This window comes from Sus scrofa, chromosome 3, assembly GCF_000003025.6.
Source record: "Sus scrofa isolate TJ Tabasco breed Duroc chromosome 3, Sscrofa11.1, whole genome shotgun sequence".
Taxonomy (NCBI): Eukaryota; Metazoa; Chordata; class Mammalia; order Artiodactyla; family Suidae; genus Sus; species Sus scrofa.
This window is the reverse complement of record NC_010445.4, coordinates 107,138,099-107,154,406: the sequence shown is the minus strand read 5'-3', so window position 1 is coordinate 107,154,406 and position 16,308 is coordinate 107,138,099. Positions and strand designations below refer to the sequence as shown.

Genomic DNA, 16,308 nt, shown 5'->3' with positions numbered 1-16,308 from the left:
TGGAAGTTCCATGTTCTTTGCCTCATGTTGGTTCTATCCCTAGTTCTACTACTATGTAGCGCTACAAGGAAGCTTCTCTGAACCATTCTTTACCAGTCAACTAAAAAACAGAATCATAGTACCTTCCCTTCAAGGGTGCTCATTTTTTTACTAAAGCAGTGTAAGGTGGTAGGTAATACATACTAAACATTTGCTATTATGATAGTAGTTCTATTTCCTTAACTTTTGGTAAAGGCTTTTTATAATATTAAAATTAATGCAGTTATTAAACTTGGCCTCTACTTCCTGTTTGCAGACCTGTGAATTAAGGGGTTTTTGTTTGTTTTTTCTCCTGTGTTTTGACTTTCTGTCTTTTCTTTGTATTGAAGTATAGTTGATCTACAATGTTGGTGTTAGTTTCTGGTGTACCACAAAGTGATTCAGACACACCACACACACACACACACACACACACACACACACACACACTGCATCCTATTTATTGATTCATTTATTCATTTGCTGATAGGCATTTAGGTTGTGTCCTCTTTTTTTCACTGTTGTAAATAGTGCTGCTCTACATATTGGGGTGCTTGTATCTTCTTTTTTCTTTTTTGACTGCTCCACAGCATATTGAGTTCCTGAGCCAGGGGCCTGATATGAGCCATAGCAGTGGCAATGCCAGATCCTTAATCCACTGTGTCGGGCTGGGGATCAAACCTGCATCCTGGTGCTCCAGAGATGCTGCCTATCCCCTTGTACCACAGCAGGAGCTCCTGCATGAATCTTTTTGAATTAGTTTTTTTTCTGAATATATGCTCAGAAATAGGATTTCTGTATCATATGGCAACCCTCTTTTTAGTTTCGAAAGGAACCTCCATTCTGTGTTTTGTAGCGGCAGCAACAATTTACATTCCCACCAACAGTAGGAGGGTTCCCTTTTCTCTACACCCTCACCTGCATTTGTTATTTGTAAACTTTTAAATGATGGCCATTCTGACCAGTGTGAAGTGATAACTCATTCTAGTTTTGATTTGCATTTCTCTAATAATTAGCTATGTTGAGCATTTTGTGCCTTTTGGCTATCTGTACGTCTTCCTTGGAGATATTCTGCTTAGGTCTTCAGCCCATTTCTTGATTGAATTGGTTTTGTTGTTGTTAAGTTGTATGAACTGTTTTTATATTTTGAAAATTAAGCCCTTGTCAGTTGCATCATTTGCACATATTTTCTCCCAGTTTACATGGTTTCCTTTGCTGTGCAAACACTTAAAAAGTTGATTAGATCTAATTAGTTTATTTTTGCTTTCATTTCTATTGTCTTAGGAGACTCATCTAAGCAAACATTAGTATGATTTATATTAGAGAATGTTTTGCCTATGTTCTAGGAGTTTATGGTATCATGTCTTACATTTAAGTCTCTAAGCCATTTTGAGTATGTTGTGAGTGTTTTCTAACTTCATTGATTTGTATGTGGCTGTCCAGCTTGGGAAAGGTGGACAACCCCACTTGCTGAAGAGACTTTTCTCCATTTTATATTCCTACTTCCTTTTTGAAGATTAATTGACCACAGGTGTGTGGATTTATGAAATTAAATTTTTGTCTTTTCCCAAAATGTTTTTCTCAAATATTGGTTAAAAATTTAATGAGAAAAAATCATTTTGTACTGTATATTTGAATAACATTGAAAGGGAAAGTCAACAAAATTGTTAACCTTGTGCAATTTCATACACCTTTAATGATGATAATGTTTATGGATAAGCAGTATGTGCCAGACTGAACTTGACTATACATAGGAAAATGCTTCTCTTCTTGTTAGTGTTCTGAAGGAGCATTTGGTAGGAAACATTGCTTTACATATTCTATGGTCCAGATTCTCTGTCTAGGCTTTAGTTGAAAATGAGGAGATAGGTGTCATCAGTCTTGTTAAATGATGTTCTTAACAACTGAAGGTTTTTTGAGTTTTTTAGAAGAGGGGAAAGGAAGTATTGTTTCTGTAGGAAAACTTAGTAAAGCAAAAATCGCTTTATTTCTTATGCTTAAATTGTGTAAGATTACTCTCATTTTGTATTTTCATTTTAGCCATATTAAATAAAATTTATTCTATGCTGAAAATATTTTTAAACTCAAAAATGCATTAATTTTTGTTTGATTTAGAAGTCATTTCTGGATTCCTTATACTTGAATACTATTATCCATATATTTTTACTGTTAAGATTTCTTTTTCTTTTTTTTTCTTTTTTCTTTCAGGTGGGGGTGCTACACTCACAGCATATGGAAGCTCCCAGGCCAGGGATTGAATCCTGGCCACAGCTGTGACCTACGCCACAGCTGTAGCAATGTGGGATTGTAACCCACTGCCCCTGGCTGGGGATCGAACCCACACTGCCACAGAGACAGTGCTGGATCCTTGACCCACTACACCACAGTGGGAACTTTAAGATTCCTATTTTTAAAATGAATATTTGCTGAATTTTAGTGTCAGAATATTATGCTTTGTATATGTTTTTCTGTGAAACTTTTCTTCATCCTGTTTTTTTCCCCCCCTTGTCTTGTGCCAGTGAGTTCCTTCGGGGTTACTCCTGCAGTAGGTGGACTATCATCTGGGACAGTTGGGGAAGCTTCGACAGCCCTGAGTTCAGCAGCCCAGGTAGCTTTGCAGTCTCTCTCTCATGCAATGGCTTCAGCCGAGCAACAGCTACAGGTGCTGCAAGAGAAACAGCAGCAGCTTTTGAAGCTTCAGCAACAGGTTGGAGACTATTTGGCTCTTTGTTCATGCTGTCTCTAAACTTCAAAAGCTGAAAAAGTACTGTAAAAATGATCATTATTTCGTAAAGGAAAAATTAGGTTGATTGATCTGAGCTAATTATTTTCTGCACAAATCGAGGTAATGTCTTTGTGATATACTTAAATTTTTAAAAATTATGTAAATGCATTTTATTTGATACATATCTGAGGAAATATAATTGCTATTTTCTTTGTCATCTTTTAAGTAAAATCCATTCTTACTCTGTTTAAATGCTTTTGGTCAAACATTAGAGTTTCCAGTTACTGTTTTTATGGATTGAAAAACCTACATTTTAAACATTTTAAAGACCAATTAAACCAGTGTGAATTAGCAGATGTTTTGGAGGTTTCATTGTGATTGAAATGCAGCCTATACAATTCTAGGTGATAAATTGTATCAAGTTGAGCAACTTTAGAATCTGCTTTCTATTACTATTTTGTTTTGAGAACTTTGTTTCCTTACTTAGATTTGTTTTGCTTCCTTTTCACTTTGCTTTGAGAAAGTCCTACTTCCCAGATACTCAGAAAATTTTATATCAATTGTTTAAGGAAGTATATACATACATACGTATATGTGTGTGTGTGTATATATATATATGTATATGTATATAGCATAGAAATACTCCATTCATGTGAAGTCCATTTTTTACCTAATTTCATTTTTTACGGAACTGGGATCCAGTTATTCATGTTTATTTTCATCATAATATATACCCATGCGGTATTCCCCACAATTTAGGTAGGCAGGATTAGTCTATATTTGTTGCTTTTACTTCTTTTACAGAAAGCAAAGCTGGAAGCCAAGTTACATCAGACGACAGCTGCAGCAGCTGCAGCAGCGTCAGCAGCATCAGCAGTAGGTCCTGGCCACAACTCTGTGCCATCCAACCCAGTGGCAGCCCCTGGATTCTTCATTCATCCATCTGATGTTATTCCACCCACTCCAAAAACAACACCACTTTTTATGACTCCACCACTCACCCCACCCAATGAAGCAGTTTCCGTTGTGATTAATGCCGAACTTGCACAGCTTTTCCCAGGCTCAGTTATTGATCCCCCAACAGTCAATCTTGCTGCACATAACAAAAATTCCAACAAGTCCAGAATGGTAAATTATTATATTTTAAGTAGGTATTTGCTTAGACATTTAAAAATAATTTGATGTATATACTAACTTTAAAAGGTACAATTTTATTATGCCAAGTTATTATATTCAAATAAGATTGTTTTACTTTACTAAATATTATAGAATGTACATTAGAAAATGAGATGTTTTAATTTCATATTATGGTTATTACAGAGTAAGAGTGATATCAGTATAGAGTTATACTTTTTTCTTTTTTAGAATCCACTTGGTTCTGGTCTAGCCCTTGCGATTTCTCATGCTTCACATTTTCTTCAACCTCCACCTCACCAGTCCATTATTATAGAGCGAATGCATTCAGGTAATCTTTTACTTTCTTAAAATATCTTTCTTCCCTTGTCTGCTGGCCCTTTCAAGACTTAATATTTTGTAGTTTGATTTTCCTCTGCAAATAAATCATATCTGCTCTAGGGAAAAGTTCATTTTCCCTAGAAAAAGAATTACATAAAGCTTAAGCTGTGTGCTTACCAAGTTGAATGGAAGAGTGCTATTGAGTAGGTTCATTAATTCTTCCCAAACAGTGGATTTGATCTTTATATGAATCTTGCCTTTTTTTTTTTTAGGGCCACATCCGGGGCATAGGGAGGTTCCCAGGCTTGGGGTCTAATCTGAGACGTAGCTGTGGCCATAGCCACAGCAACGCAGGATCCAAGTCATGTCTGCGACCTACACCACAGCTCATGGCAACACTGGATCCTTAACCCACCGAGCAAGGTCAGGGATCGAACTTTCATCTTCATGGATGCTAGTCAGATTCGCTGAGCCATGATGGGAACTCCTTTTATATGAATCTTATCTGTTGAACCATAGTTAACATAAATATCTGCCTTCGTTGTAGCTGCTCAATTACCATTAACTAAAAATTACATTTACAGAATATTCCTCAGACTAGCATTCTAGTATTAGAACCCTTTCTTGAGAATAGCTGACAGAATTACTGCTAAGTATAATAATCAAGTAAGTATAATAACACTTCTTGGTCTCTAGGTCATTGAAAGTTTACTTTGGCTTTTACCATGCTTATATGCTAGAGACCTGTGATCAAGATAGGTGCTTTCAGTTAAAGCATGTTTACTGATAGACTATGGTCAATATTTACCTTATTATTGTACCATTATTTCTGGGCTTGTGCAGCAACAGAATTTAACAAAATCCCTAGGTATGATTTTTAGGTGGAAGTAACGTGAATATAATGTATGCCATATTACTTTTCATTATATGAAGAGTGGAACCATACTTGCTTTATTGAACTGGGTTGTTTCCTTTTTGGGAGAGAAGCAAAGTGTTAATGGTGTTTTCTGAGGAACTTATCGTTCAATGGTAACATTAGTTTTTATAACATTTAGAGTGAAACTTATGGTTGTCCAGTCTTATAATATGTAAGCTATTGTTTACACTGTGATTCTTTTTTTTTTTTTTTTTAAATCTATGAACTTGACTTTGGCACATAAGCCCCCTAAAGAGGAGAATTATGGTGTTTGTGGCATATGGAGTACCCGGGCCAGGAATCAGATCCCAGCTGTAGTTGCAGACCTGCCACAGCTGCAACATCGGATCCTTTACTCACTGTTTCAGGGCCTAGGAATTGAACGTGCCTCCTAGCCCTCCAGAGATACCACCAATCCTGTTGTTCCACAGTGAGAACTCACTGGAGTGTGTGTGAGATGAGAGATACAAATCTTCTCTTCTGTTTTTCTCAGATCATTCTTACCTTTCAGTAACCTGTGCATCTTTCATTTATATGAGCTTACACAGAAAAGACCTACTACCTCTTTAGTGTGGCCTTCAGGAGTAAGCCTTAAACTTCATTTGTTACTGAGCTGAAGAGACAGTGATGTGTCAAGGGAGAAGAAAGCATTGTTTGAGATAACCTCTAGTTGTCTCCGTTGGAAGACCTTCCTAAGGGAATTTTTTTAGTGTGGTAGTAATGACTACATGTGATAAGAGCTTTACTGCTTAACCCCAGTTTAAGATGCAACTCCAAAAGATGTTAAACAGGACTTAAGAAAACCAAAATCAAGTCATACAATTTGGTATCATCTAGTTGTGGGGAAAAAAAAGACAAAATAACTGAAAGAAGAACAGATAGGCACTTTATGGAATTAATCTATGTTCTGTTTTTGATGATTTACTTTTTTTGGCTCTAATGTTTTATGTGTGTATACATGTCTTTTTAGGCCCACACCCACAGCACATGGAGATTCCCAGGCTAGGGGTCTAATTGAAGCTACAGCTGCTGGCCTACACCACAGCCACAGCAACAAAGGATCCGAACCATGTGTGCGACCTACACCCCAGCTTATGGAAACACCATATCCTTGACCCACTGAGTGAGGCCAGGGTTTGAACCTGTGTCCTCATGGATGCTAGTCAGATTTGTTTCCACTGATCCACAAAGGAAACTCCCTCTAATGTTTTAAACTAAGCTTATAGGTACAGTTGATTGCTTTCATAGTAACAAACTTATTCTGTATTTTTTACTAAAGTCTTGGGATTCAGATTAACATAGATTGATGTTTTAGATGATTTTTGAATGAAAATTATTAAACTTTTTAATTGTACTTTAATAAGTTGATTTTGTATTTTAAGATGAATGTATCCTGGAGTTCCTGTTGTGGCTCAGTGGAAACAAATCCGACTAGTATCCAAGAGGACACAGGGTTGATACCTGGCCTCGCTCATCAGATTAAGGATCTGGCATTGCCATGAGCTGTGGTGTAGGTCACAGACACCACTCGGATCTGGCGTTACTGTGACTGTGATGTAGACTGGCAGCTGTAGCTCTGATTCAACCCCTAGCCTGGGAGCTTCCATAGGCCATGGGTCTGACCCTAAAAAAGCACAAAAAAGCACACACACACACACACACAAAAAATTCAAGTTAATTGATGTTTGCTAATTTATGTCAACTATTGCTATATTTCTCATAGGAGCAAGGAGATTTGTGACCTTGGATTTTGGCAGACCAATACTGTTGACAGATGTATTGATTCCCACTTGTGGAGACTTGGCCTCCTTGTCAATTGACATTTGGACATTAGGAGAAGAGGTAGATGGGAGGCGATTGGTAGTGGCAACTGATATAAGCACCCATTCACTCATTCTTCATGATTTGATACCACCTCCTGTGTGCAGATTCATGAAGGTAAAGAACTTTAAGAAAATGAATTGATATGCTTTCCATTTTTAAAAAAGTAATGGAAAATATTCAGACAACTTAAAAGTATCTTTTTATAATTTATAGTTATTTATCTTTTAAAATATATAGGTCAGTTTTTTATTATTGTAGATGGGTGGGCATGTATATTTATAAGTTTTCATTTCAGATCACTGTCATTGGACGTTATGGAAGTACAAATGCCAGAGCTAAAATTCCATTAGGATTTTACTATGGTCATACCTATATCTTGCCTTGGGAGAGTGAATTGAAATTAATGCATGATCCTCTGAGGGGTGAGGGAGAATCTGCAAACCAACCTGAAATTGACCAGCATTTAGCAATGATGGTTGCTCTACAGGAGGATATACAGTGCAGGTTAGTAGAAAATTACAATGTATTTTAATCTTACTGAAACCCTGTGTTTTGTATAATGTCTTGCATATATTTCTGAAGAAATATCTTTTCATAGTGAACAGAAAAGATCAAAAGGAAGGAGGACACTAGCATGTTCTAATAATATTTAATGCATTAATATATTGTGATTAAATAATTGGTTTTATTTTTTATTTTTTTGCCCTTTTTTTTTGGGCCACACCCATGTCATATGGAAGTTCCCAGGCTAGGGGTCGAATCGGAGATGGAGCCGCTGGCCACACCACAGCCACATCAATGCCAGGACTGAGCCACATGCATGACCTACACCACAGCTCATGGTAACACTGGATCCTTAACCCACTGAGTGAGGACAGGGATTGAATCCACATCCTCATGAGTACTAGTTGGGTTCGTTACTCCTGAGCCACAATGGAAAGTCTGGTTTGGTTTTTTTTTTTAGTGCTAAACAATTTTATTTTTATTTTTTTGTCTTTTTAGGGCCGTGCCTGTGGCATATGGAGGTTCCCAGGCTAGGGGTTGAGTTGGAGCTGCAGTTTCTGGCCTACACCACAGCCACAGCAACATGGGATCTGAGCTGCTTCTGAGACCTATACCACAGCTCATGGCAACACTGGCTCCTTAACCCACTGAGGCCAGATATTGAACCCGCATCCTCACGGATACCAGTTGGATTCATTACCACTCAGCCACAACAGCAACTCTAGTACTAAACAATTAATTAATTCTTTTTAGTGGTTGTTAACTTGTTTTAGGGATTTAATTTTGTGTGTGTGTGTGTGTGTGTGTGTATATGTCAAAGAGAACAATTTAGGAATTTTGTTTATTTTTTTACTTATAGGTATAACTTAGCTTGTCATCGACTGGAAACTTTATTGCAAAGTATTGATCTCCCTCCTCTCAACAGTGCTAACAATGCACAGTACTTTTTGAGAAAGCCAGACAAGGCAGTCGAGGAGGACAGTAGAGTTTTTTCTGCCTATCAAGACTGCATTCAGCTACAGCTTCAACTAAATTTGGCTCATAACGCTGTACAGAGGCTCAGAGTAGCTCTTGGCGCAAGTAGGAAGATGTTGAGTGAAACATCAGATCCACAAGATTTAATTCAGATGTCTTCCACAGAGCAGTTACGTACTATCATCAGATATTTATTGGATACTTTGCTCAGCCTTCTGCACTCTTCCAATGGTTTGTATTTGGCTTAAGTACTTAAAAAGGCTGGAAATATATTTGATGTGATTTTTCTTGCATATTTTATTGTTTTACTATTTCCTGGAGTATTGTTTATTTTGATATTTTTTCTGATGTATTTATGAAATGTGTTTCTAGTTTGACTCATTTTTCTGTTATTTTTATAGGTTTTTCTTACATGGATTTTTATTTTTTTCTTGAGTTTCTGCTATTGATGTGTGGCAAAAATAATAAATAATATTTGAAAGCACAATAGGGAAAACTGTTAATAAAATTGCTTGTCTAATATAGGACTGTCATTTTCTAGCCAGGAGCTATTTTTGATCACTTCATTTGGTGCGAGCGTCTGCATACACATACATACCACACAAACATAGTCAGACCAGCCATCTGATACACCTAACTCCACATACAAGAAATATAATTGATTTCAGTGCTAATTCTTCTTTTCCTCATGTATTAAGCAGTTAAAACTCTCTCTGTATAAGGAGTAAACAGTTAGTAAGATAACTAGACCAAAATTTTCTGGTAAAGAAGAAAGCATATCTAGGCATGCAGATTTGATACTACAGCATACTCTTAAATAGGAAATTTTACTGTTTTCTTTCTTGTAATAGGACACTCTGTTCCTGCAGTTTTGCAGAGTACATTTCATGCCCAGGCCTGTGAAGAGCTTTTTAAACACCTGTGCATCAGTGGAACCCCGAAGATACGGTTACATACTGGTCTTCTACTTGTTCAGCTCTGTGGTGGTGAACGGTGGTGGGGCCAGTTTCTTTCTAATGTTCTTCAGGAATTGTACAATTCAGAGCAGCTTCTCATCTTTCCACAGGATAGGTAGGTCAGAAAATATTGGAGTAATTTGTTATTAGTGATTTATACTTCCCATAATGTTCAGATTTGGAAATATTGTGAATATGGATCCTGAGTGTGGAGAAATGAAGCATGTCTTTTTAGTTTGGGGAGTGCCCAGTGAAGGGTATATTGAAGATTCTTCATGATATAACTGCACTACATTCTTTAGTGTCCTAAGTCTATGGAGTTTTTCTATCATGTTTACAAGTATTTCTTATTAGATCCTATTACTTTATGTGTCAAATGTATTTTTTTGAGTCTATGATAACATTCTCTCTACCTGATTTTTTTTGTGGGAAAAATAAGAAAGTATAACCAATAGCTGAAAAAGGAGGTAATCTTATCTTCATATTTCCAGATGTAAATCTTGCTAATAACCAGATATTCTATCATTACTCTATTAAATTACAATGTGAAGTATTTTTTAAATGAACGATTAAATTGATTCATACTTGGTATTTTATTTCTAGCTTTCTTTTTTCTTTCTTTCTTTTTTTTTTTTTTTTTCTTTAGAGTCTTCATGTTACTTTCCTGCATTGGTCAAAGATCACTTAGTAATAGTGGAGTATTAGAAAGCTTACTTAATCTGTTGGATAATTTACTGGCACCTCTTCAGCCACAGTTACCCATGCATAGGAGGACAGAAGGTATTATTTAAAGTAGTGATCTTTAATACAAATGTAAGATTCCTATAGATACAGCTTTTATAAAATGTCTAGGCGGAAATACTTATTTTAGTACTCATTTCGCTGCACATTTTGTTATTATTTTTAGGACATAGACTCTCTAGAATGACCAGCCTTCATGTGATTGACTTCCATACAGTCATCACTTTTAAAATGTGTTACCTTTTCTGTATGTGAATTTTGAATTGGAAACAGTTATGATGTGTTATTCCTATACTGTCATAATTAAAATCAAACTCTAGAGTTTAAGCTTTATGGCAGCATTGCTGTTCTCATATCTCTCATGTTGATAATGAGCTTCATTTGAGCAAGAAAATTGTTATTGGAATAAAGATTTAGAACATAGTTTAAATTGAATTGTAAATTGGAAGTTTATTTCACTCATCTTGAAATCTAAGAGTAGCATCTTATACCTTGTTTTCTAGTTTATAAGTTATTTGTTAGATTCAAGGTACACTTAAGAATCTATTTTTGTACTATGAAGTATTTGTCAAATCTTCCATTAGATTAAATTTGTTACTTGATTTGTGGCCATAGGCTTCAGTTGTGAGATTTGTTATAAGTAATTACTAGTATTTGTAATTGTATGGTTTTTAGATTTATAAAAGTCTTAATTTTATAGTTATTTTACCATACTTCGTCAGTAAAGTATGATTTTTTTTTCCTTCTCATTTCTGTTAGGAGTACTAGATATTCCCATGATCAGTTGGGTTGTTATGCTGGTTTCCAGGTTGCTGGACTATGTGGCAACTGTAGAAGATGAAGCAGCAGCTGCAAAGAAACCTTTGAATGGTAAAGACAGGGAGAGGTTTCTGACAGGTATCAGAAGTTTATAATAATCTGTTGGTGGGAAATTTCAGTGACTGCAGTTTTTCCAGAACTGGCTTTGCCTTGGAGATTCCAGCTGTATGTAACTTAATGTAAAATATTATTTAACTTTACCAGGAATAACATATGTATAAGTGAAGTTTATGAAAAGGAAATCTGAAGAGTTATTGCAGTTTTTTGGTATTTAGTATAGTGTATCCTTCCATCTGCCATTATAAAATATGGTTCTACTGCACTTTCCGTCATGACTCAGTGGTTAACGAATCCGAGTAGGAGCCATAAGATTGCAGTTTGATCACTGGCCTTGCTCAGTGGGTTAAGGATCGGTGTTGCTGTGAGCTGTGGTGTAGTTCTCAGACGAGGCTTGGATCTGGCTGGATCTGCCTGATCTGCTGTGGCTGTGGCATAGGCGGGCAGCTACACCTCCAATTAAACTCTAGCCTGGGAACTTCTGTATGCCATGGGTGTGGCCCTAGAAAAGACAGAAAGACAAATAAATAAAAAAATAAAATAAAATATGGTTCACTAATTAACTACCAGGGACTTTTATGCTTCGATATAGAAATTCCTAGATTTTTATGAGTTTAATTTTTCTCCATAAGCTTGAAGCATGGAAAGAAAATTTTTTAAATGTAAGGAGATCTAACTGCAAGACTAATTTTTTTTTTCCCTCTTCCAAGTCAACAAGACTTTATGAACTATCCTCATCTAATATGTAAATACAGACAAATACCTTAAAATTTGGAATTTTATACACTGTTAGGATTATAGTATTATAAAAAGATATCTTGAGATGTTTTGTAGGTAAATCAGTTTATGCTACACATTATATTCGAATAGAGTGGGGCATTCTTTTCATATACAGGTAATGTGTCATATATATATTTTTAAAATTACTATGTATCTGTTGGTGAATTTACTTAGTTATAAGATCTAGAGGTAAGACAAAATTAAATACAACTACCTGTAAAATTGGAATATAACAGATAATATGGGAAGCCTTAGTTTTTATTTATACCATTCAGGTATTATGGAAACACTTTGATGGAAGACATTCTTTTAGAGTTTGAAGAATTTGAATTGACTTAACAGAAGGATTGTAGAGAATAGAAAATGAGGTCATTAGGTTAAGCAGACATGAAAGAAAATGATTGTGAATAGATAGAGTGTAGGATTTGAGTCTGAACTGAGCAGAAGAATGACATGTAAAGAATAGTCTGGGCACATTCCAAAATGAGAATAAATAGAGCTATACAGCATGGTTTTTGAACTATTCAACCTTATTTTTGCAGTCATTAACTCAAATTACTGAGTATCCTTTTTTTGCACCTCTGCACAAAAGCATGGAAAATTGAAATAGGCATTAGTGAGCTTTTTGTTGTTACAGTTGAATGACATTATCAAAGTTGCAACGTACAAGATTAATTTTAAACAGTTACGGTGAAAGATAGCAGTTATTTTAAAGGAAAGATTGGAGGCAAAGAGAACTCTGGTCTTAAAGTCTTTTAGGGTCTAAGTTAACCTTTCTAAGGTCAGATCTTCTTAGCAATTTCTTTAATTTTTTCAAAAAACTAAATTTGGTTTTTTAATTTTATCAAAAACTGCTTAATCATGATTAACATAGTTATGTCGTGTAGTCTGGGTATGAATAATACTTTAAAATCACGTTTCACGGAATTATTAACATAACTTTTCCTTGCATTGTAGGTAACCAGTGGAGTTTTATTAACAATAATCTGCACACCCAGAACATAAATAGGTCTTCCAAGGGCAGCAGTAGCCTTGATAGATTGTATTCCAGAAAAATAAGAAAGCAGCTAGTTCATCATAAACAGGTAATTTTCAGTATTTTTGTTTATTTGTTGTAGTGTTTAAGACAATGCATAAGATAGACCTGCCATCAGATCTTCAGTACGACATTTCATGAACTACTTAATTTAGGAAAATTATTTGTCCTTTTTGAGAGTGAGTTTCCTTACTTATAAAATGGCAGTAATAGGTAGTTTACAGCTTTTTGATGATGTCCTTTTTAAACTGTCTACTTCTTCAAATCTCTATTACTGCCATTCTCAGTGAGGCCATCATTTGCATAGTCAAAAGGCCTTGGTTCTTTCTCAGTCTGATTCATTTTTCATGCAGCCCAAGGAATTCTTTTCAGATCATTTTATTCCTTCTTTAAATTATTAGTGGCATCCAGTTGACCTTTGGATGACAGTCAAACTCTTTAACATGGTTTTATTGTATCTGACATCTGCCCATCTAACTTTCAGGTTAGCATTTTTCTCTAGCCATATTAAATTTGACTTCCTGGACCACCTCAACCAGTTTTTTCATCCACGATTTTAGCATGAGCTAGTTTCCAACTTCTCCCCCCGCCAACCACTTTATTTACAGTTTTGCGTGGATAATCTAACTTATTATTCAGACCACTTCCTCAAAGAGCTCTTGCCTGATTTCTTTTTTTTTTTATTTTATTTTTTTGTCTTTCTGCCATTTCTTGGGCTGCTCCCACGGCATATGGACTTTCCCAGGCTAGGGGTCCAATCGGAGCTCTAGCCACCGGCCTACACCCGGCCTACATCCACAGCAACACGGGGATCCGAGCCTCATCTGCAGCCTATACCACAGCTCATGGCAATGCTGGATCCCTAACCCACTGAACAAGGCCAGGGATAGAACCTGCAACCTCATGGCTCCTAGTCGGATTCGTTAATCACTGAGCCACGACAGGAACTCCTTGCCTGATTTCTAAATTAGTATCCAGAAAATGTGTTTCCCATGTATCCTATGTTTTTCCTTTTATTATATTTATCATAAGTTTATGTCAGGATTCTTTTTTTTTTTTCCCTTTTAATGGCCATGCCTTGGCATGTGAAAGTTCCCAGGCTAGGGGTTGAATCAGAGCTGCCAGCCTGTGCCATAGCCACTGCCATGCTGGATCTGAGCCTGCGACCTACACCATAGCTTGCTGGCTACACCGGATCCTTAACCTACTGAGAATCCAGAGATTGAACTTGCATCCTCATGGACACTTTGTTGGGTTCTAAACCCACTAAACCGCAGTGGGAACTCCCAGTTCTTTTATTTTGTTAACCTGAGTTTATAACTGATGTTAGATTCTTTTTTTGTTGTTTGTTTTCAGGGCCGCACCCACAGCATATGAAGGAAGTTCCCAGCTAGGGGTTGAAATTGGAGCTATAGCTGCCACCTATGCCTGCGCAACAGCAATGCAGGTTCCGAGCCTCTTCTGCAACCTACACGACAGCTCACTCAATGCCAGATCCCTGATCCACTGAGCAAGACTAGGGCAGATCCCTGATCCACTGAGCAAGACTAGGGATTGAACCCACATCCTCATGGATACTAGTGGGAACTCCTGATGTTAGATTCTCATGAGCCAGTTCTTTATTACAATTATATTTAAAAGTGTGTCTTCCTCTTTCACTTACATTATGTACAGGAATATATACTATATCCTTGATGCTCGGTATAGAGCTTAGTGTGTCATCTATAAATATTTGTATAGTTGATTTAGGATGAAATGAGATTTTATATGAAAACCCTGAAGATTCGGAAAGTTAGTGAAAGCTTTGGGCTTTTTAAAAAATGTGACTTAGCACTAAATTTTTTTCACTGCCAAGTTCTTCAGCTATCAGCAACTATTGGACTTTTGCAAGAAAAATGATATGAAGCTTTTCTCTTCTTTTTCTTTTTGAGACTCTTAAATAATTTCAGGTGATACCAATGATCATCTTTTCAAATTCAGCTAAAATTTATGTTTGCTCTATTTACTTTAGGATATAACGATGAAAAACAAACCTAGAGTATGACTCAGTAGATTTTTGTTAGCAATATTTTAGTATTTTATGCTTTATTATGAAGTACATTATTGGGATAGTTAGCAAAACTTAAAGTGGGGTCTGAGGAATAGTCAGTTGGTAGTAGTGCACTGACATTACTTCTCTGCTTTTGGTGGTTGTGTTGTGGTTTTAGGAGGAGCGTCTTGTTTCTGGGAAATACACACAAAAGTGTTGAGGGATGATTGGTTATCATATGCCAACTTATTCTCAAGCAGTTAGGGAAAAATATTTTTGTACAGCAATGTATATTATTGATTAAGATCAGTATTATTTCAAAATAAATTAAAAATTGTATTTTTTCTTTTTTTTTTTTTTTTAGGATCTCACCCGCGGTACATGGAAGTTCACAGGCTAGGGGAACTAATCAGAACTACACCTACTAGCCTATGCCACAGCCATAGCTATACAAGATCTGAGCCTTGTCTTCAACCTACACCATAGCGCTTGGCCACGCTGGATCCCTAACCTACTGAGCAGGCCAGGGATCGAACTGATATCCTTGTGGATACTAGTCAGGTTCGTTAGCACTGAGCCACAATGGGAACTCCAAAAAAAAATTATGTTTTTTTTTATTGCAGTTGTTGTATATGTTAATTATAGAACTTTTGGAACAGATGTGGGTTTTTTTGTTTGTTTGTTTGTTTGTTTGTTTTGTCTTTTTTTGTCTTTTTGTTGTTGTTGTTGTTGTTGTTGTTGTTGTTGCTATTTCTTGGGCCGCTCCTGCGGCATATGGAGGTTCCTAGGCTAGGGGTCAAATCAGAGCTGTAGCCACCGGCCTACGCCAGAGCCACAGCAACGCGGGATCCAAGCTGAGTCTGCAACCTACACCACAGCTCACAGCAACACCAGATCCTTAACTCACTGAGCAAGGCCAGGGATCGAACCCGAGTCCTCATGGATACTAGTGGGGTTGGTTAACAGCTGAGCCACGACAGGAACTCAGGATTTTTTTTTCTTTTCTTTTTTTTTTTTTTAGTGGCAACACCCATGGCATATGGAAGTTTCCAGGCTGGGGCTTGAATCAGAGCTGCAGCTGCTGGCCTACGCCACAGACACACTTGGTCCAAGATGCATCTCTGACCTGTGGTGTGGCTTGCAGCAATGCTGGATACCTAACTCACTGAAGTAGGCCAGGGATCCATTCCACATCCTCATTGAGACAATGTCAGGTCCTTAACCCGCTGAGCCACAATGGAACAGTTTTCTGAAAAACTGTTTTTGTAGTCTTTCTTCTCACATTCACATATATTTTTCTTCATATATAGAGATAACAGCCAGGACGACATTTCTTTATAATGGAATATTAGTTCTTTTTCTTCCTGATAACAAAAATATGTAGCAACAGTAGAAATTTAGGAAATACTCTTTGATAAGGTAGACATAACTTACAGTTATGGCTGTAATATTCTAGTGAATTTCTCTTTAGAG

General features: G+C 36.6%; 1 protein-coding gene across 1 annotated transcript in view; it reads left to right on the top strand.

Moving 5' to 3' along the window:
- The window catches only part of BIRC6 (baculoviral IAP repeat containing 6), a 256,404-nt gene that overhangs the window by 114,964 nt on the left and 125,132 nt on the right, over positions 1-16,308 (top strand). The window contains 10 exon segments of the mRNA XM_021087656.1: positions 2,538-2,725; positions 3,548-3,871; positions 4,109-4,208; positions 6,838-7,052; positions 7,234-7,442; positions 8,302-8,648; positions 9,269-9,488; positions 10,020-10,153; positions 10,874-10,984; positions 12,728-12,855. Of these exon segments, the coding sequence (XP_020943315.1) occupies positions 2,538-2,725; positions 3,548-3,871; positions 4,109-4,208; positions 6,838-7,052; positions 7,234-7,442; positions 8,302-8,648; positions 9,269-9,488; positions 10,020-10,153; positions 10,874-10,984; positions 12,728-12,855 (1,976 nt within the window).